General features: G+C 34.5%; 2 protein-coding genes and 2 pseudogenes across 3 annotated transcripts; 1 reads left to right on the top strand and 3 right to left on the bottom strand.

Moving 5' to 3' along the window:
• Positions 1–436: 436 nt before the first annotated feature.
• Positions 437–4,006, top strand: LOC123225922 (receptor-like protein kinase FERONIA). 2 transcript variants are annotated; one of them, XM_044650281.1, is made up of 2 exons: positions 437–3,412; positions 3,513–3,720. In XM_044650281.1, exons 1-2 carry the CDS (start codon positions 1,298–1,300, stop codon positions 3,579–3,581), a joined length of 2,184 nt encoding a protein of 727 aa, XP_044506216.1. In that variant the 5' UTR covers positions 437–1,297; the 3' UTR covers positions 3,582–3,720. The 2 variants fall into 2 exon arrangements, with proteins under 2 accessions (XP_044506216.1, XP_044506215.1); XM_044650280.1 differs by having other exon boundaries at positions 443–4,006.
• A 2,290-nt stretch (positions 4,007–6,296) lies between these two features.
• On the bottom strand, positions 6,297–6,632 carry LOC123226356 (protein RALF-like 27). The gene has a single exon (XM_044650859.1). It carries the CDS (start codon positions 6,630–6,632, stop codon positions 6,297–6,299), a length of 336 nt encoding a protein of 111 aa, XP_044506794.1.
• Positions 6,633–8,323: 1,691 nt separating this feature from the next.
• LOC123225181 lies at positions 8,324–12,631 on the bottom strand (annotated as a pseudogene).
• Positions 12,632–14,528: 1,897 nt separating this feature from the next.
• LOC123226357 lies at positions 14,529–18,559 on the bottom strand (annotated as a pseudogene).
• Between the last annotated feature and the right edge of the window lie 2,713 nt (positions 18,560–21,272).

The following is a 21,272-nucleotide window of genomic DNA, read 5'->3' on the forward strand; positions in this document are numbered from 1 at the left end:
AAGGCTATACTCTTCTGATTGACTTGTTCTTCATAAATCAAAATCAGGATATTAATTTAAAACAAAGAAAAAAAAAAAACTCTAAAACAATGGAGACTAGCTGTTGTGATTGTCAGCTTGCGATAATGGCAGACCGGGATATTGCCCAATGATAGAGACTAGTGGAGTGACACATAATGGAGGATTGTTAAGAAACATAATGATAGTGGTCAGCTGACCGTTTACCCTATCTGCAACTCTCTTGTTGACTAAAGAATGGTGATAGAGGAAACATAGAGACAAAACACAATGTGATCACGGACTATATCTATTTACCTACAATCCAAACGTGGGTTATCAGCACAAATTTTAGAATATAATTAGGTAATTTCGAAATAAAAATCCCACCATTCAATTATATGTTCTCAAGTCAGTAAATTAATACTACGAAAAATTCTTTAAATTATATACATATGTTTTATTCTTAATAGTTAGAACTTTATCCCAACTGGTCAAAACAATGTGACCACCTGTGATTCTGATACTGTTCAAGACGTTAGCCAGCAGACCAGCAAAGATGAGTATGTATCTGTCCATGACTTAGGCTTGTGGAAGTCTTTGGCAGCATTCAAAGTCTTCTCCAGAAATGCCAGTCTTATTTTACTCACAACCACATTTTCGGTTGAGAGGTCGACGTCCATTGCAACTTAATTTTCTGGTCCCTCTCAGACAGCGAAAAGTTGGAACAATGATCGTACAGTAGAGATGAGTCACGGGACTTGGTTGACTTGGTCGTGGATGAAGAAATTGGAGCCCATAAATCCCTTTGACGGGCGAAAGAGTAGTCAAGAAGAATGGTAAATTCGAAAGCTGTAAATTTGGAGCAAGATAAGAAAATGATTTTTCTGTAACATGTAAGGATTCAAAGTGGCTTTTCATTTTAGTTGGTAATCAGATTCTCATGCTAGTGCTGCGTTTGCTCTTTAATAGGAGCATTTTGCCTTTCTTGGAATGGAATACCAATAGAGCTAGAGATAGATTCGAATCAAATCAAATTTGGATAAAGATCTATACAAACTTGGCTCGAATTTTTAATGCCCAACTCAAATTTGATGGAATTGATACATAATTTTGCAGGAAAGATATCATCAGTTCATTTCCAGCACAGTGATCAATTTCATTGTAGGAAGAATGCAGATTGCTAGTGAAAGCCAAGTTATGACTCACTATATCAGTGAAAAAATTGTAGTTTAACCCTCCTGAATTTTATCTTGATTCGCCACTTGTTGGCGTCCAATCTAAACTCACGAATTAAAATATGTTTTTCGTTGCTATGTTTTATTTCTTGCAGCGTAGCCAACATGTAACAATGGAGGGCACTTCGAACAAGTATCTTTATAATTCAAACATCCAATCAGTTCGTCTTAACTCATTATATATGTTCTTCCTCACTTCCCTAATTTCCGTTGCCGTTCCAGGCGATTCACCGGCTCCAAACCCTTCCACAAATAGCAAACTTGTCAATTGCGGTGGGCAAGGCAACATAACTGCTTTCGACAACCGGAACTGGATTGGAGATAATGATAACCCTCTCCTAGATTTACAAGCAAACGGAAAATCAAGAGTCTCTGAATCGCCATTCACCTACATCGACAAGGTTTACTTGCGAGCCCGGTATTCCTATTCGCCATTCACCTACGTATTCCGCATCTCCGCAGGTCAAAAGTTCATCCGCCCGCATTTCTATCCAGATTCTTGTAAAGAAATTGAAAGCTCTAAAGATTTATTCTCTGTTACTGCCAGTTCTTTTACTCTTCTCAGCAATTTTATGCCTTCACGTATAGCTGTTACTTCCGGCCAAAAAGCCATTTTCAAAGAATTTTGCATTGACGTCGAAGAACATCAAAGTTTAAACATTACGTTCACTCCAGATGGCCATGATGCATATGCTTTTATCAATGGAATTGAAATATCATCCATGCCAGCCAATCTTTATTATACCGGACCAGGAGATAAACCATTAAAATTTCTTGGCCTAGTGAATTCATACGGTATTGAAAACAGCAGTGCCCTTGAAACAGTGTACCGAATAAACATCGGCGGGAGTTTTATCTCACCCCAGGACGACACAGGCCTGTATCGAACTTGGCTTGTTTGGAAGAAAGACTACTTGACAGATGCGAGACCAAGGGCTTATGTCTTTAACTCTAGTATTAGTCTCAGTTTCCGTCAGACACCTAATTACACTGCTCCAGTTGAAGTATATAAAACTGCTATGTCGATGGGACAAGACAGAAATGTTAACGAAAATTATAATCTCACTTTGGGGTTCCCAGTGGATTGTGGGTTCACGTATTTTGTTAGGCTTCATTTTTGCGAGATTCAGGTAGAGATAAAAGAGCTTGGCGATAGAGTTTTTGAGATCTTCATAGCTAACCAAACTGCTGAGACTCAAGCAGATGTGATTCGATGGAGTGGTGCAAATGGTGTTCCCGTATACAGAGATTACGCTGTGATAATAGGTTCAGAAGGAAATGAGAAGCAGAAGAATCTCACCATTAAACTCCACCCAGCTCCCAGATGGAAGACCAAATACTCGGATGCCATCTTGAACGGTCTTGAAATCTTCAAAGTGGACAATAATAAAAACCTGGCAGGAGATTATTCTGTCCCTATGACCAACCCACCCAAGGTTGTGTCACTAAAGAATTCTAAACGTGCAGAAATTAAAATTTCCATAATTGCTGTATCCAGCTTTATGGTGATTTTTATTATAATTTTAATCATTTTTTGGCTTAGACGGAAAACGGTAGATTCAGGGTCCGGCGCTGGGGTTTCAATGGGTCCAACTTCTGGTAACGCTGAGTCAAGTGAGTCCCGTGGCTTAACTCAACCAGTTGATGATCTTTGTACCCACTTTTCACTATCTGAAATCAAAGTGGCTACAAACAACTTCGACGAAATTTTAATAATCGGAGTTGGAGGGTTTGGTAACGTGTACAAAGGCTGGTTCATTGATAACGAGGCCACTCCTGTTGCCATCAAACGCTTGAATCCAGGGTCACAGCAGGGTGCCCTAGAGTTCAAAACAGAAATTGAAATGCTCTCCCAGCTCAGACACCGTCATTTGGTGTCTCTAATTGGTTACTCCGACGAAGATGGGGAGATGATCCTTGTATACGATTACATGGCGCGTGGAACGCTACGAGGTCATCTCTATAACACCAATAATCCTCCTCTTCCATGGAACCTAAGGCTTCAGATTTGCATCGGTGCAGCTCGTGGGCTTGATTATCTTCACACTGGCGCCAGGCACAATATCATTCATCGTGATGTGAAGACAACAAATATCTTGTTGGATGAAAGATGGATAGCCAAGGTTTCAGATTTCGGATTGTCCAAAATAGGACCCACAACCATGTCCCAAACTCATGTTAGTACAATGGTCAAGGGTACTTTCGGGTATTTAGATCCGGATTACTTTCTTCTTCAGGAGCTTACAGAAAAATCTGATGTATACTCTTTTGGTGTAGTGTTATTGGAAGTATTGTGTGCTAGACCACCTCTACTCCGAGCGGTGGATAGGAAGGAAGCGAGTTTAGCTGTTTGGGCCAGAGAATGTCATAACAATGGTACTTTTGATCACATTGTTGATCCATTTTTGAAGGATAAGATAGGGCGCGAGTGCTTGAAGAAATTTGGAGAGGTAGCAGTAAGCTGCTTGAATGAAGATAGGAACAAAAGACCATCCATGAGTGAAGTAATATATGGACTCGAGTTTGCATTTCAGATTCAGAATAGTGAAGAGAAGGATGAGGAACTTGGCGAAGTTGAAGATGGGATAACGCCTCTTGAGAATTCAGATTGCAGTCTCCTGTTCAATCTGTGAGAATATATAGCGACTAGTTATTGTCATCTTTTTATACTACATGTTCAGGTCTCCATTAATCGAGTTGTGTTCTCTGTATTAAGAAACCCACAAGAACAATCAGCAAACTATTATCCTCTTCGATCAATTTGTTCTATACATCTCTGCTCTTTCATCAGATTTCAGGAAGTTGAGTCAAGTATTTAAACTGCCATTTATCTCGGCTTGATTTTACATTTAATGATACTGTTTATTATTCTATACACTGATTTCATATCATTGATAACATTTTTATGATATTATTTTATCTTTTTTTAAGTGGAAAATTCTTAAAATTATATACATTATTTTATCCTTAGAACTTTAAATATGAGATTTTTTCTGTCAACACAATCTCTGAATTGAGGAGCTTATAACTGTATATTGTTAAATTTGAGTATAATAAATCACTTAAAACTATGAGATATTATCTCATTTAACCTTTGGTGGTTCAAAGTTTCATCATGTCTTATTAAAAAGAAATAATGAATTTTTATTAACCCAAATCCCTCAATTCTTGCTAGATATGGGATCATAGACATCAACCTCTAGATAATTCTGATTTTTATATACAACTACTGAAAAAAGAGCAAATTTAATTATCTTATTAACAACTGTTGAACAATTATCCATATCTCAACCTTCGTTTAAGTTGCCGGTTCATAATGCTCTGCCCATTCATCAATTGTCTTTTCGTAATCATCAGGATAGAATTTTGACACGGAGCTGCTTCTGATCTAACTTTGATTCCAAGAGAAACACCATTATAACAAGGGAAATTATATTGAATGGTCAAAATTAAAGGGTGTTAAAGCGAAATTATCCAAAATTATAAGGTTTAAGCAAAAATACACTCAATTTGGGAAATGACTAAACTGCCCTTATATATAAACCCTACATTTCCCACGGATTTACTATTCAAAATCAAAGCAAAATTTGGGTCTCCTACAGACGTAACGGGTTTTCATATTTTTCGTTGATTTTTTGTGTTTTTTGACAATAAAAAATGACAAATAAGAATAGCACATCATCCATCTTTTTGTTTGAATAAATTTATTGTTAGGATTATTGAGATTTGAGAGAGATTTTGAGATTTGAATGTTTAGAGTTTCGATTTTAAACAATGCATAAAATGTTTTGATTCTTGGTTGTTTTGCTTGAATTTCTTGAGGGGTTTTATGTTATTAAATGTGTAGATTTGATTTGTGTTAAAATTAGAGGTTGAAATGATGATTTTTTTGGCCGAAAAATGGGTTAAATCTACCGATGTTGTGTAATCTTTCATAGGCGCCCGTGGGATTGGGGGGGGGGGGGGGAATGTAACGTTTCAAAATTTTAGGGGGAGGGGGAACAGGGGGAGATCCACGGGGGTCCGTAGAAAATTTTACACTGAACTATGGGCAGTCAGTGAAAACCGTGGGTTGAGTAGAAATTAATTTTTTTAAAACTATAAGGTTTATATGAGACAGACTTTGAACGACCATAACTTTTGATCCAAGAGGAGTTACGCGGCCTGTAATATATCAACGCGAAGCTCATTTCGAGCTCTGTAACGACAACTAGCTTTGTTGGTTACACTGAATTTAGAGGTCAAAATAAAACTGTTTCAATGTGTATTATACAGTTTTTTTGTTTTATCAAATTTAAGATTTTCGGTTTTTATGATTTTGAGTTTGTTTGTGATCGGGCTAGACTTTTTTTAAATGTAATTTTCAAATTTGATATTTTTAATTATGATGTGCTTTTTTAGACACGTTTTATGATGTAATTACGAAATTTTTTATCGATTTTTCGGTTTTTTCGTTCATAAGTTATTTGAACGTGTTGTTTTCGAAATCAAATCTATTTTTTTAGATTTTCAAGTAATTTTTTGATTATTGACATTCTAAGATATTTTAATATATCTATTTATTCATAATATGTTATTTTCAATATAGTTTTCACGAATTGATTTTTTTCGATTCGAATTTAGAAATACGAATTTTTTTTTTGAACGAACCCGTAGTAATTGATATTAAGTAAAAATGAGAGTGAAAGTGAGTATTTAAGTGATATAAGAAATGTATGTAATAAGAGTGACAGTGAGAAAGTTTATATAAATATGATGAGGGGTAATTTTGATATTTTAAAAAAATTATGGCGTTTTTGCCTAGAAATAGAGAATTTGGGTATTTTTATTTAGAAATAGTGAAATTGGACATTTTTTCTTAATGAAGGGGTAATTTGGCCATTTATTATAATTTCCCTTGTAACAAAGACTGGAGAAAAAAAATTGCAAACAAACATCTACAATTACAGTGATCTGGATCTTCAATTTCCTGGAACTTGCACTCGTATTCATAATCTGCGAACTATAAAACACAGGATTAGTCACTGGTTCATGAAAAACTTGATGGCCTTTTATGATCAGCTAGCTGCCTGCACGCTTGCAACGATTGTAGTAAGTGCAAGGGCGATTGTTCCCGCTGATGGGTTTAATACAGTTGCCATAAATTTTTGCATTACAGACTTCTTTCGTTTTGAGAGCGTTGTAAGAAAGAGGGTTCACCGGTGGGGCTGCTAGAAGCCTTCGACTCACTTCCGATTCCATCAAGAACTCTTCTTCTTCTTGTTCTTCACCAATTGCAACACCGAATGAGGTGGTGTTCGTGTTGAAGACGACTTCAAAAGCGATGGTTGCCCACAGGTTAGTGGTGATGAACAGAATCATCAGTGAGACTGCAAAAGGAAACCTGGAAGTTCCCATAACTTTAATAATGTGGGTTTTGGGATGTGGAAGGGAGTAATGAATAAATAGGGAGAAAGAAGTAAGAGGCTTCGAAGAAAGCTGAAACTAAAACGGATAATAAAGGAAAGGCTATACTCTTTTGATTGACTTGTTCTTCACAAATCAAAATCAGGACATTAATTTAAAGTAAATAAAAAAAAATATATTCTAAAACAATGGAGTCTAGGTGTCGTGATTGTCAGCTTGCGCATATGGCAGACCGAAATATTGCCCATGATAGCGACTAAGGAAATGAAACATGATCCAGGATTATTAAGCATCTTATTGATATTTTTTATCAATTAAACTAAAAATAAATTCAAAGTAAAAGGGTCTCCTTACCCCTTTACTCTACCTGCAACTCTCTTATTGACTAAAGAATGGTGATAGAAGAAATACAGAGACAAAACACAATGTGATTACAGACTATACCTGTTTACTTTGATTCAAAACTGGGTTATCAGCACAAATTAAAGAATATAATTAGGTAATTTCGAAATAACAATCCCATCATTCAATTACACTAAATGAAGTCACTCAATTGATACTATGAGAAATTCTTAAAATTATATACATATGTTTTGTTCTTAATAGTTACAACTTTATCCCAACTATTAAAAACAATGTGACCACCATTGATTCTGATATAGCTTTAAGACATAAGCCAGCGGCTTAGCAAAGATAAGTATCTGTCTGTCCATGACTTAGGCTCATAGTGGTCTTTGGCAGCATTCAAAGTCTTCTGCAGAAATGCCAAACCTGATTTTCCTTACAAACCCATTTTTGGTTGAGTGGTCGACGTCCATTGCAACATAATTTTCTGGTCCCTCTCAGAGCTCTCCACACTACAACAATAATTGCCAGGCGCTTTAATTTCAGACTGCGAAAGGTTGGAACAATGAGACGGTAGAGATGAGTCACGCGACGTGGTTGACTTGGTCGTGGATGAAGAAATTGGAGTCCAGAAAGATGCCCCTTCACTGCTGTAACCTGATTCCTTTGACGGGTAAAAGAGTAGATGTAAAAGATAATAGCCCAATAATAGAGAAGAGAGTCAAAGAAGAACAGTAAATTCGAAAGCTATAAATTTGGAGCAGGATAAGAAGATGGTTATTCTGTAACATGTAAAATTTCCAAGTGGCTTTTCATTTTTGTTGGTAACGAAGTTCTCTATGCTAGTTGCTTTTGCTCTGTAATAGGAGCATTTTATCATTCTTGGGGTGAAATAATAATGGAGCTTCAGATAGATCCAAATCAAGTTAAACCCTAATATAAAAGATCAATACAAGTTTGTTTCAAATTCTTAATGTTCAATTTGAACTTGTTCAAATCGATACATAATTTTGTTGGAGGGATATCATTGGATGAACCGTACTGCCCAACAAAGTGATCAATATAATTACAAGATAACAATATCACCGAAGATTGCTATTGAAATCCAAGTCATGACTTCCATTTGGCTCTATTCTCTGCAGTGCCTTCTGACAAAGAGGGAAATAAAGAACCATAACAAGCATTGAGAATGCAAATGTCTGGGCCTGTCTCAGTTAATGCATCTATGATCTACCTATCGTTGTTTTTTATAATGTTGGACAGAAATTGCTACGGTCTAGAGATCAAAATGGGTTGGAGCGGCTTGGCAATAAGAGAACTTGAGACAAATTTGTAGATGGAACATAAAATCCATGCATCATTTAGGAAGATAGCATGATAAACAAATCTGATTAACTCTTCTCTGTCAAAAATTTCAATGCACTAAGATTAATGTTCAACAATTACAAAAATGGAAACAGCGACACCAGCTAGGTAGCCTGCCCTATCTCTAGATAACAGAGACCTTCGAGAAACTAAGAGATGAACAAGCACACTAGCGAATCACTAATCCTTGCACTGCCTGTGACCCATCTTCAGTTATCTTGTTAGCTTGAATGGTGCTGATTACATTAGCAATATTACCCTGGAAAAAGGAACAAAGTAAAAAACTTAATTCAGAAACAATCCAGGTAAATACATTAATAGTTACTGAACATGACAGTCTCAAATATATGAATACGAAAATGACAAGATAAATTCCTTTTCCAAGCATTTACCATTTAAGTCCAAAAATTGCAGCAGGGCATTTATAAGTTATCTTTTTTTATTTATATAACATTTGAGGGAACAAGTAACTAAAAGAAAAAAGACAAAACCATAAAGGTTCAATGATGGGATTTTTTACCCTCCAAATTGCAAGCTTTATTCTAAGAGTTTGCCAGTGGTGTAGTGAAAAGACACGCTCAGTACAGCAGCTGCAGATCATATGGAAGTTAGAACCAAAAATATGAAAATTACCTGTATTAAATGCTGGATGTTACTGGAATCAATGGTTGAAAATTAGAATAAATCAGTGCCTGTAAGCATGTATGTATACATAAGCGTACATTGTGAGAGAAGAAAGAGAACTGCACAATTTACCTCAAATTACAACTTGGTTCATCTGGTCCATTTTGCAGTCCATCAATTTGGCAGTTATTGCCTTAATCACCCATGTCTCCACCTCATCATCGTCAATCTACATAAAAGAAGCTCAAATATAAGCAACCAAGAAACTACAGCAAATCCCAAGAAATAGAGGCAAGTTACTTTACCCTAAGGGGGCGTTCGGTTTGGGTAATGTTTGATTACTAAAATAGAAAGATTACCTTGAAGATAGATTACTTAGAAGATTACTGGGTATAAATGATTACTATATTTGATAAAATTTGATAGGTATAAATAATTATTGTGTTTGGTTAAAGGTAATAAAAGATTACTAGTAAATTATTTTATTTAAATGCCCTTGAATATAATTATTTTTAAATATTTTTTATATTATTTGTCATATTAATTAAAAATAAATTTATTTTTATCTCAAAAAATTAATAAATAATAATTTTTCTATAATAAACTAAATATTACCCCAGTAATCTTTAAATACCTAAGGTAAAGATGGTAATCAGATTACCACCTATATTACCTGCCACGTCAGCATTGGTAATAGAAGATTACTGTAATCTTTTATTACCGACAAACCAAACAAGGGAATAAAAGATAGATTACCAAAGTAATCTATCTTATCGCCAACCAAACGCACCCTAAGGGTGTCCCTAATAAGGGCATAAGGAATCTGATCTGAACCATTAGAACAAAGAACAACCAACAACATCAACCTCATCTTCACTGTACAGTCTTCATGAACAAGACCTGCAATATTGAAAGAAGCACAATTGTTTATAATTTAATTTTGGAGAAAATATAGCTCATCTAATATCCAATTACTAGAAAACAAAAAAACACCAAAGACAATATTACCATAGCCTTTCAGTAAAGTAGAATTTGCTGCTAGAAATTCCAGAAAAGCATCCAGTCGTTGTGTCAGAAAGATCTTCAAAAGCTGATATACTAATGTGTACTTAGCATCCTTCTCTAATTGCCCTATAGCAGGCAAACAATCACTGAGATCTAATTGCCCTATAACAAATCACACTGCAATGCAACAAAACAAATTAATTAGATATCAAAGAAATCTTTGGTCAGAAAAGGCAAACAATCACTGAGAACATTGCATATTCATGCAAATTGCAAGACAAAGGGGTTTCCCTTGAACAAAAATTGCAGATTCAAGCAGACGCAAAATGCAATCAAATTGCCAATTCCTATTAATCCATGATCAGGAAAAATTCTTCATTTGATTTTCAGGTTATGATATGAAAAATTATCAGCCCCTACATCTTAGAAATTCAGTGAGCCCTTCATTTTTACCTGAAACATGTCAGGTGACTTTACAAATTCTATAATTGTACGCACAGCTTCCTCCTTGGCTTTACTCATGGTATAGGCATCTTCACCGGAGAAAGTTGCCAGATACTTTGTCAGAAACTTGAAAGAATCCTTGGAGGAGCTGGAAAAACAAAAATGCCACAGCACGATTACAAGGAATAAAATCATATCCACAGATATACAAAATGGCATAAGCAAATACAGTTTTGCAAGCATTTAAACACTCAGTTAAATACCTTTTATTTTCTTTTAGTACATTAGCGATGCCAAGAAAGAGTTCTCTTTTGTCCTTTATATCAATATTCCACTCCTTTATGAAGCTATCAATCTTTTTAAAAGAAGGTATTATATGGTCAGTGACTTTCCCGTTCAATGCCAAATTTAGGGCTTTCATGTATACAAAAAATCGGCTGTATGGATTCTCCAGAAGATTGTAAAGATTGAACAAGCTGGTTAAAAGAAATGGTCAAGAATAAGAAAAAATTTTAAACACTTCATAAGAAATATTACAATCATCAAATGAAATTACATCTTGGAGTGCAATGCTGGCATGTCATTAGGTTGTTGGTTCATTTTCCCAGATGTAAGTTCTGCTATCTCATGTACTTCATCTAGACTTTCAGGCTTTGTGACAAGATTGCAAATAACAGTGAATATACACTCAATATCTGTGAGGAAACAATAGCACAATGTAGTTACATAAACAATAAACCATGATGAATATCATAGAAAACAAGAATATCAAATCAATAAAAAAAGTTCTAACTCAACGAACATATATCTATGTACAAGTGGGTCATAAGAACTAGAACCAATGCAACACAAATATACTCTTTTTCACTTGTTTTTCAAACAACCAAGAATATATCTATTATAATCAGATGTTACATATGCAAGCTTAGTGGTACTCTTAATAAGAAGATTCCATTTATAGGAACCTATTCTGTAATTTATACAAAACCAGCAAATGAGAAACAGAAGCATAAACAAACACTGGTTACCCAGCTTAATTTTATTAAGTAAAGCTAGTTTGGCAGACAAAAGGATTCAAGTTATAGAACTAAAGAAGTCAGCCATGGACTCACCACGTGAATAGTATTACCTACATCAAAAGCCATAACTTGCCATTGCAGATCTATATTCTGTAGTGGAACATATGCAATCTATCAAACCAGTGCACTTAAGTATAAACCATACGATATCATGAACCCTGATTCATTCTAAAATTTCAACAATCCACAAAGCGTGAATATGAAAGCAGCCCTTAGTAGATATGGAAAATTCAAAAAGTTGTCATTTCAAACTGCTAAGACCATAAAACCTTGATCTTTCTAAAGCATATCACTCCCTCAAATTTACACCTATCCCACAGCCAAATAAACAGATTGATTCATATTTGAAAAAAAATAAAGTTATCACTTAACTACTGTAGAAATGCACTCAATCTAAACAAACCAAAAAACACAATACCTTTTTCAGAGACCTTGGCGAACATCAAGTCAGCCAAAGTGAGCATTAGAGATGCCAAATCCAACCATCTCCCCATAACCATGCTCTCTTGAGCTTCCAAAAAGAGCCTATTAACTTCTTCTTCCGCAGCCTGAATTCAGTCACCAGAACACAGAACATAAAACACATGACAAACAAATTTTGATCACCATACACGCAATTCAAAACAATTAAAGTTGTAATTCTTATGAAAATATCCTTACATTCATTCCTAAATATTCTCATCCATCACAAATATCATAAAAATTAAGAAAAAAAGACTTTGAAATAATTGAAAACGAAACATTCCAATAAAAAAAGGATATTTTATAAAATAAATCAATTAACAGACAAAGTAACTAATACCCAGTTACAGATTAGCACAAAGAACTTCGAAATCAAGCTCCCAGATCTTTAAAAAAGTGAAGAACACTAAAAAATATACGGCAGGACCGGCGTCAGCCCAGGCGAGTTCAGAAGTGAAGCGGACGACAGCGAGGGTGGGGTCTTCTTCGGAGGTTGGTACTACGGTCGTCATTGCTTCGTGCTGAACAAACTATCCGCACCGCAACGATGGCGTATCTTTCTCTGGCAGCCCAGCAGAGAGTGAGAGTGTAAAACCCTAAATGGCCATCCTTTCTGCATGAGAAGCAGAAGGCTTAGTCATCTTAAAATCTTATACTATACGGTCTACAATTCTGCTTATCATATACGGCCTAAGTATGTATTTTTATATATTGTAAATGTATATATTTATCAATAGTGCTCATCTCCCATTCTTGCTTAACTAATAGGATCGGGAAAAGCATGATTCAGAACTAAAAAGATTGGTAGGTTTATTAATGCATTGAATGTCTTGTAATCAATACTCCCAACATTTTATGTTGCTATCAATATAATAGTTTGATTAGGGCGATTAGATGGTTTAATCACAAACCAAAGCAACTAGTTTCATTTATCACAAATAACCCCAATTTAATTCAATGTTGAAATTTATTTTTCATTAATTCAAACCGAACTAGCTATTAAAGCTTGGTCGAATGGCTAAGATTTTAGAAACATTGATGTCATCAAGTTGTCCAATTTGCATTTGCAAAGCTTCCAAATCGTCTTTAAACACATTTGCAAACCTTAAAGCTTAAACAGTAACTTGACAGGGGACATACTGTGATGGAGTTCCCACAGTTATGCCCCATACTAGTCGTTTTTACGATTACCATGGATGTCGGCCGGTATCTGCTTGTCAATTGCTCGTGAAGTAACATGAATATCAATAAATACGTTGTTTTATTAAAAAATCAATTCATAATATAAAAAAATTAAGTTTTTAATATATAATACCATTCGTGAATAGAGCACCATGCTTTTTTTAGATTATTGAAATTAGTAAAACAAAATTATAAAGGTAAAAACTCCATCTTCCTAAAGAGATGTTTCTAAATTGCATTTCATTGTTGCAATTCAGATGAACTTCAAAAGCTTCGCGAACACACAAAGGATGATATATCAGGTATTTTTATAACCATACAAGTTTTTAATTTAATATTTTTATGATCGATGCAAAATGCTTCGGATTTATATTGTCATATATGGGTTAATATTACAGATATAGATGGTCACCTCCCATTTACCAGGTGACCAGAGATTCAATGTAATTCTTTGATGATGCCAATGCTACAACCTATGTAGTACAGAAACGGAAACGGAGAAACGTGAAAATACAGAAACCGAAATGTGGAAACGTATTTTTTTAAAAATATAGGAAACAAAAACGTGAGAAAACTTATAAATATGAAAAATATAAGGAGTTTTTATAAATATTAAATTTTTTATAACAAAAATACATAAACTTGTATAATATAAAAATAAATAATAAAAAAAATAAAGAGAAAAAATATTATAAAATAGAATTATAGAATCTATTGTAAATTATTCTTGAACAAACACATATAGATATTTAAGAAAAAAACAATAATACACATTAATCTATATGATATGTCGGAAAAGAGATAAGTAACACATCGAAGATTAGAGAAGAAATTAATTCAATATGAGATTTAAAAATATTTTCTGTTTAAAAATACAAAAAATATATGTTTAATCGATTTCACGATTTTTCTTCTAAAAAAAACGTGCTTCATAATTTTTCAAAAATTTTAAAATGATCCGAAACATTTTTTACAAGTTTCAAAGAGTTTCTAAAATGAAAATATTTCCGAAATATGGAAACACACCCATTATAAGTTCCCGTGCTATTTTGGCTACAACACAAGCCACAAATTGTATAATGCAATAGTTGCGTTGAAGGCACAAAATATGAAAATCAACAGCATGCACGCATACCAAGCTCTGAAATATAATAATATAATAATCTTTTTCCCAGGAAAAAAGAAGACTGTCAAAAAGATATGAAAACATTTCATTTTCTGTAATAAGATGTCAAAGAATTTTTCCAGAATTTGGTGCTCGGAAACCAGTTATATGAAGATATGAGCAAGTACAGGGTCACCTAACATCCTGTAAGGCTTTCCTGTGTCATGTCAGTGAACTCTGGGGAGGGACTACCAAAACTTGCAAGCCATCAATGTATCAAGCTGCAGGGATCTTTGAGATCTCTACTAATAACTTGTGCAGGGCTTGAGGCTTTGAGAAAAAAAGGCAAGTGATCAGCGCCTTTTAGACGGAATACCTGCTCTGGGGAACTTGCATTTATCATGCTCTCTTGAAATGCGATAGGAATTGCATTATCTTCTGGAGTCGCTACATAAAACCATCTCACAGATCCATATTTCAGATCGGAGAGGGAGAGTTTCACCAAAACTGGAGCGAAGGGGATTGGTCTCATTGAAACAGATGCTAACACAATATCCTGGACGATGAGAAGCATATTAGAATAACAATAATGATATGAAGAGAAAAATAAAAGAAACACAAATACACACTGATGTATACATAGCTCCATTGTTATTTTTGGATTCCAAGTCATCCTCAAGTCTCCATGCAGCCTTTGAAGTCAAGAAGAATAAAATTCTAGCAAATTTCAAGCCAAAGGAAACATTACACCTTCAATTTTGGCCCAACTTCACTTTTGGGCATAGCCTTATTAGTTTGACTCAAGAATCTCTTGAGTAGTTTGCTCTTTTGGCCTAAAATAAGCTTCAGATGGTGCCTTTCCAAGCCCAATCTGCCCAAGACTCTTTTGAAGTCTATTTTAACTCAAATTTGTGTATTTAGTTGGCTTAGAACTAGATAGAAACTTAGTTACTAAGCTAGGAGACATGGTTCCTAGATTTAAGGAAAATGCAACTCACTTTTTGTCTTTAGCAACTAAGAGGTATGACTTAGCTTAATTTAAGAGATTTTTGTATTAAAAAATGAATAGATTTTGTATTGAAAAATCCATTTTTGCTGTCACTTCTTCCCTATATAAAGGGTGACCTTGCTTTTGTAAGAGTTTAGATAATTTGATATAATAGAAGTTTGAAGCAAAGTTTTGTTGGTTTTCTCCATTTTACTTTATCCAATTCATTCTTGGTGGAAGAATTGGTGGTGGAAGACCCCAAGGTTGGTGGAACTTTCCTTTATGCATTGGTTATATTTTATATTTCCTTAGAAATCCAAATTAGAGTGTGTATGTGTGTTAATTTTGATTATGGTAGAGAGTTGTAGCATAATTACCATTTCTGCTATTGTATTCTACTTGTAATTTGATTGTTTTACTCTACATCAATTGTGTACGTCCATAGCTTGAAAGAAAGTTTTTTGTATTGTGATTATGATGAAATGAATTCGGTTAGATTTGGAGTTGCCCAATCGAAGAGGAATGCAACATCAAAACTAAATCAGTGGAGTATTACCACCTAATTCAATAAGAATGCATTCTAAGACCAAATAGCTGGTCTTTATCGCCAACTTCACTAATTATCTTCCTAATTTCAGCTCGTGAAATTTTGAAACAGGCCTTTCAAAAAAGTTCAAAAACAGCATTTTCATACCCAACAGAACAACCATAAACACCCAAGCAAATAGCACAGTGGAACATGGCAACTGTGATTTGTTTAAAATGAATGTCAACCCAAATAGCAAACAATGACGCTAAAATTTAAGCTTCGTGTGAGCCAACAGAACATTTTAACCAGCCATCTTGACCAAATAATTACACGCTCCTATCTTATACAAAGCAAAGCGCACATGCTTATAGGATAAATTTAATCAGTGCACTTGAGTCAAATTTAACGGTAGTGTCAACAACTACACAAGTAAGATCATGATTTGTATATCCTATCAATACTCTCATTCAGAAATCTTGCAAACCCTGTTTTTTAACATTTAGAGAGAGGGAAGAGAGTTAAAAATCATTTCATCTGCTTTTCTTATGTGTGTGTTCTGTTTTATGTCAACAATTTCACAAGTTACAGCACAAGTATACCTTCACAGGGCTTTGGTTGAATAACAAGTCCTTCAACAATGACCTGTCCAGATCAATAGCAGTAGGAGGGTGATCATTCCCATTTGCATACAAAAATATCTGAGCCTGCCCCATTAAATCACTTGAGCCTGTCTGCAATGACTTTTAGCATCAGTCTCAAAGATTAGAAAAATCATTTACAATAAACGTTCTCAGAAAGGTGAGATTGAAAGGTTACAGTTTGATGTAAAAGTAATTCCTTTTCCTATACTATTGATTCTTAAAGATTTGAAGCTAATAAATCGAAGATGATAGGAGCGGGGGCACTGCTTTACTCAAAAAAGAGGTTAAAAAAAAATGAGAGCTTCCCATAATTAACGTTTTCCCTCAGATGACCAAAAGCTATAGAGCAAGACAGATGCTAGTGCAAAATTAAACAGAATAAAAATATAAGAAGAAGAAGAAGAAGAAGAAGATGCATAAACATACATGAAAGATTACGCCTGATCTGTTATCGTGTAATACAATTTAAGAAACTCTGAAATGTGCAAGAATTCCAGCAAACCAATCATCATTGTAACTGAAACATGATGGAGTCAAGGACAAACCTTCTGGTTGAACAAATCCAGAGTACTTTGTCCATTAGTCAACATTGCTGCAGCAATATAAACAGCCTTTGAGATTTTCGAAGGAAACAATTCCATTGCATATGATATAAAGTACCACCAAAATCATGACCTACCAAGATCACATGCATGATTTTTTTTGAGAAAAAAAGAGAGAGAAAATTAAATAAAAATATATTTCGTTTTAATGGCTCATATACAAGTTTAGAATGGGATAGTGGTCCTCCAAAATACAAATCCAAAGACCTGAGATTGAATACATAATTAATTGTACATGCTAAGAACAACAGCTTGTCATCACCAGTCTTCATTTTCGTCAAATAAATATACGTGTGAGATAGTCTTCAGACGTAACAGTGTAAGACAAATATGTTGGTATGAGATCCATATATATCAAAGTTTTGCTCGTAACCAGTACTTCAAATGTTAACCAATATTATAAAGGATTCTATGCCACCATGAATCATGAGTCTGAAGTTTGCTCATTTAAGAATTTGACAACTTTAAACTTAGCAACAATAGCAAGTTTAATTAGACTTGTTCATCTCCATGAATGAAGAACACAGATGTGCAACTGTGGAGGCTGCATGGCTGGAAGAGTCTCATTGCAGGACATCTCAAACGACTATTAAGGTACAGATTCAAAATTTACAAACAAGTTAAAATCTCTAGCTTATACTAACTATTCAATACTAAAAGGCAGTTCTATAGTGTACAACAATGCAATAACTCCTGGTAGTAACTACCAACATTTCAAAGGAAACTGTCTTACTCAACGAACAGAAGGCTGAAAGAAGAGCAGCAAATATGTCAAGAAATAGAGGAAATATGGAAAACGAAAAAACCTATTCCCCATCAGCAAGTTTCTCAAGAAAATCAGTAAGTGGCTTCACATATTGCGAGAGACTGGTAATGCCATTTGTATCAAATGAATTAATCCCTGAACTAGTTAGGTCTATGGCAGTAACATTGAAACCGCCTTCTTCCAAAAGTGCTATAGTTTTATGCCAGCACCAAGCACCAAAGCCACCTCCATGGACAAAGACAAAATGGGTGGTCTCAAGACCATGAAGCTTCACATCCAGCTAAAAAGAATATTACGAAAAAACTAAGAGGAATCTAATAATGAAAGCAAAAATGAATAGATAAATTGATGAATTCGAGAAATTCAAAGGCAACTTTTCCTGATTTCCTTCTTCGTATCTGGCATTATAAAAAGAAATGGACAAACCAGATATCCATCTAAGGTAACCCCACAATGCAATAAACAAAAAGGGACAAAAATTAAAGTCACACATATAATAAATTTGAGTAAGATGTCCAGTATATAAGTATGTAGATTGAACCTTAATATAAGTCAATTGATTTTATGTAATATAGATTTCAGTTTAAGTGTGCTTGGTTTTCCTAATAACAACGTACCTAGATAAAAACCGACTCAAAATTTAAGTAAAATGATCTGATCGGATCCTACTCCACCGGTTACTCGAAGTGGGAACCGCACCCGGGTTTTGCAACTTCTCAGTAAGTCTCTGTTTTCTTTTCACGGGTGTTTTGGCTGCCAAGTGAGGGCAAGAGTTACCCATTTGTGACCACGTCAAGAAAAAACAAACTTGACATACATACAAACATAAATATATATACCGACTCAAAAACAAATGCTTTGCATTTTTCCCACTCCTCATGAGCCCTCAACACTTCACCACTCACCTATCAACGTCCAACCTTCCCCTGAATTTTGCCGACTTTTCTCTCTCCTTCACTCATTTATAAAACCGCCCATTGCTATAAATACTTACGTCATCCAAATGTTATACTACTATAAATAAATCTATGCATATTTTTATAATATATATTATGATATGATTGAAAAAATGATCATTTTTTCAGAGTTACCATATAAAAGTAGAATTCTGAATTCAATAACCATCATTACAGTCACACCAAGTAAATCATGAATTGATTTTGATAGAAGATGCTTTACTTTTACACTCTTTTTTTTTATATGATGTTTTTGTCATTCAAACTATTATAAATATATTAAATATTAAATTATAATTACTTTTAAATTTTTTGACTGAAAGAGTTAAACCATTAAATTGGTAAAATATAAATGGTACTCGAAGAGGAAGAACACTATAAATTAAATAGGAGAGTTATGGTCCCCAAGTCCTGTGGAGATCCTGAAAGGCCGAAAATGGGTATTGAAATTCAAGATGTTTTGGTTTAAATATTGGATTGACTTTTGGGATCCATAACTCTTCAGCAAGTCATGTCATGGGGGTGGTGGAAGGGAAAAAAGAAAGTAGTGGTTAGGAGTTCTTCAACTAGAGTGCCTACCCAATTTGTATGACTTTAATGAATTCAAAACCCTAATCACAATAAATATATCAAAAATTCTAACATTTGATCATAATTATCTAGCTTTGAATTTCAACCCTAATCTTATATACCAAAATCTATCATTTAAGCAACTGTTTTCTATACTTTTTTACTAGAAAATGTAGATTCAGTTTATACAATGTATTCGATTTACATATGTTATCATCGACAATATTGATTAAGATATATTGACTTTAAATTTTAACTATTAAAAGTTTTTATTTAGTTAACTAGAGAAAATTACAATCCCCATCCCATCTAAAATTCTTGGAATTCATTAATAGTTCAAATTGATTTGAAGACCATCTCGATTAATTTATTTTAAAACTAAACTGGTTTTATATAATCTTTTCCTATTCTTTTCTTATGTCATAGGGTTAAAACCAAAATGGATTTATTATTTGACATGCTATACTATGCTATTTCAAAGATAAAGTTGATTAATAATAGTGGGTTATTAATTACTCATTATCTATATTAACAATTACATAAACAAACTTATAGTTTCAGCCTTTTATTGCTTACGATGCATACGTTTTGCCTTAATTTGTTACTACATGTATGCCTTGGATTCTTACAGTTTTGTTTTCCAATTCTGTTGGCTTCGGCCCGGCCAGATAAACATGCCAAAGCCCATAGCAATGCGGCCCAGCCCCTCAGTATTTGCTAGACTAGCATAAGTACAATGCGAGCAATTAAATTGTTTCAAATTGAATGGACCATCACAATAAAATACAAATAGCTTGGCCTTAGGTTTTATTGGATTAATATCAAATCCACTTTACAATCCTACGAATAAACTTAGTATGCACACCTACACCTTAATATGATTTTATTGAAGTGGGAGGCTGATGGTGGGTTATCGGATTAGTTTTCCCAAAGTTTACAAATTTGGTGTTCGAGCTCTGATCAGTGGGGTTCCTCGTCAGATTAAAAAAAAAATTCCATTGCAAATCACTTCCTTCATTAAACTATCATTTTGGTCAAAGAACGATTTGAATATCTGAAAAAATTAGGGCTTATGAGATAACAGTGAGGTGTTAGTAAAAGTAGTGGTGTGGTTTCATTTGGATGGACATGGAAATTGAAATGTGACAGCTTCCTGCATTTATTAAGCCACATGACAGGAATCAAGATGAACTGGCATATATTTCCAAAATATGGCCACAACCCAACCTCAGATTAGATGTGCCAAAGCCACTGACTATATTTTCTGCTACAACTAGAGGACTTTGGCTACCATTTTATTATCTTCCCTCCCTCATTTTCTTCTCTGCACAGAGGTTTGGTGTTGACTCGAAACCCTGCACGACCCCAGTGCCCATTTCTCTGAAACACACTCATCTTTCATTATTATAATTCATTGTTGATGTTTTGGTCAGAGATCTCTGGGGATATGTGAGGTGTCTTCTGCAAATGCATGAATTCCCAAGAGCATGCATCATGAACTTGAAAACTCAAGTTGATGAACTGGGTTTGCATGTGGAGAGATAGATAATTTAAGATAGTAATGAACTGGCAATCTGACCGTGTGATGTACTCTTTGACTTTGTGCGATCGTCAAATACTATTATTCATTCATGCAATATTTTATTATGATAATTGGCTTCTTAGTACACGTGAGGCTGATTATTTTTCATAGTTTAGTATTAATATTGATCGATTAGATGACTTTACGTGGGCAAGTGCAAGCCTCATACTTTGAAATGACAAATATTTTTATGTCAGTGGTGTTAGGTCTCTTATCTCACCTGTATACTTCACCATCTTCTTCCTTGAAGTAGCAAAAATGACCTAGAACTTGCTGTGCATTTATGTTGCTTCGTTGTTAGATTAGTATCACAAGAAGAGGAGGCTACTTTTCAACTCCTTTTGCAGGAGGAATTCTCACACCCTTAGGCAAACTGGAACCATAGG

Source organism: Mangifera indica, chromosome 9 (genome assembly GCF_011075055.1).
Source record: "Mangifera indica cultivar Alphonso chromosome 9, CATAS_Mindica_2.1, whole genome shotgun sequence".
Lineage (NCBI taxonomy): Eukaryota > Viridiplantae > Streptophyta > Magnoliopsida > Sapindales > Anacardiaceae > Mangifera > Mangifera indica.

What these genes read in the sequence shown, in the direction of transcription:
- LOC123225922 (XM_044650280.1), top strand. Translation starts at nt 1,298, where the DNA reads ATGTTTTTCGTTGCTATGTTTTATTTCTTGCAGCGTAGCCAACATGTA.
- LOC123226356 (XM_044650859.1), bottom strand. Translation starts at nt 6,632, where the DNA reads ATGGGAACTTCCAGGTTTCCTTTTGCAGTCTCACTGATGATTCTGTTC.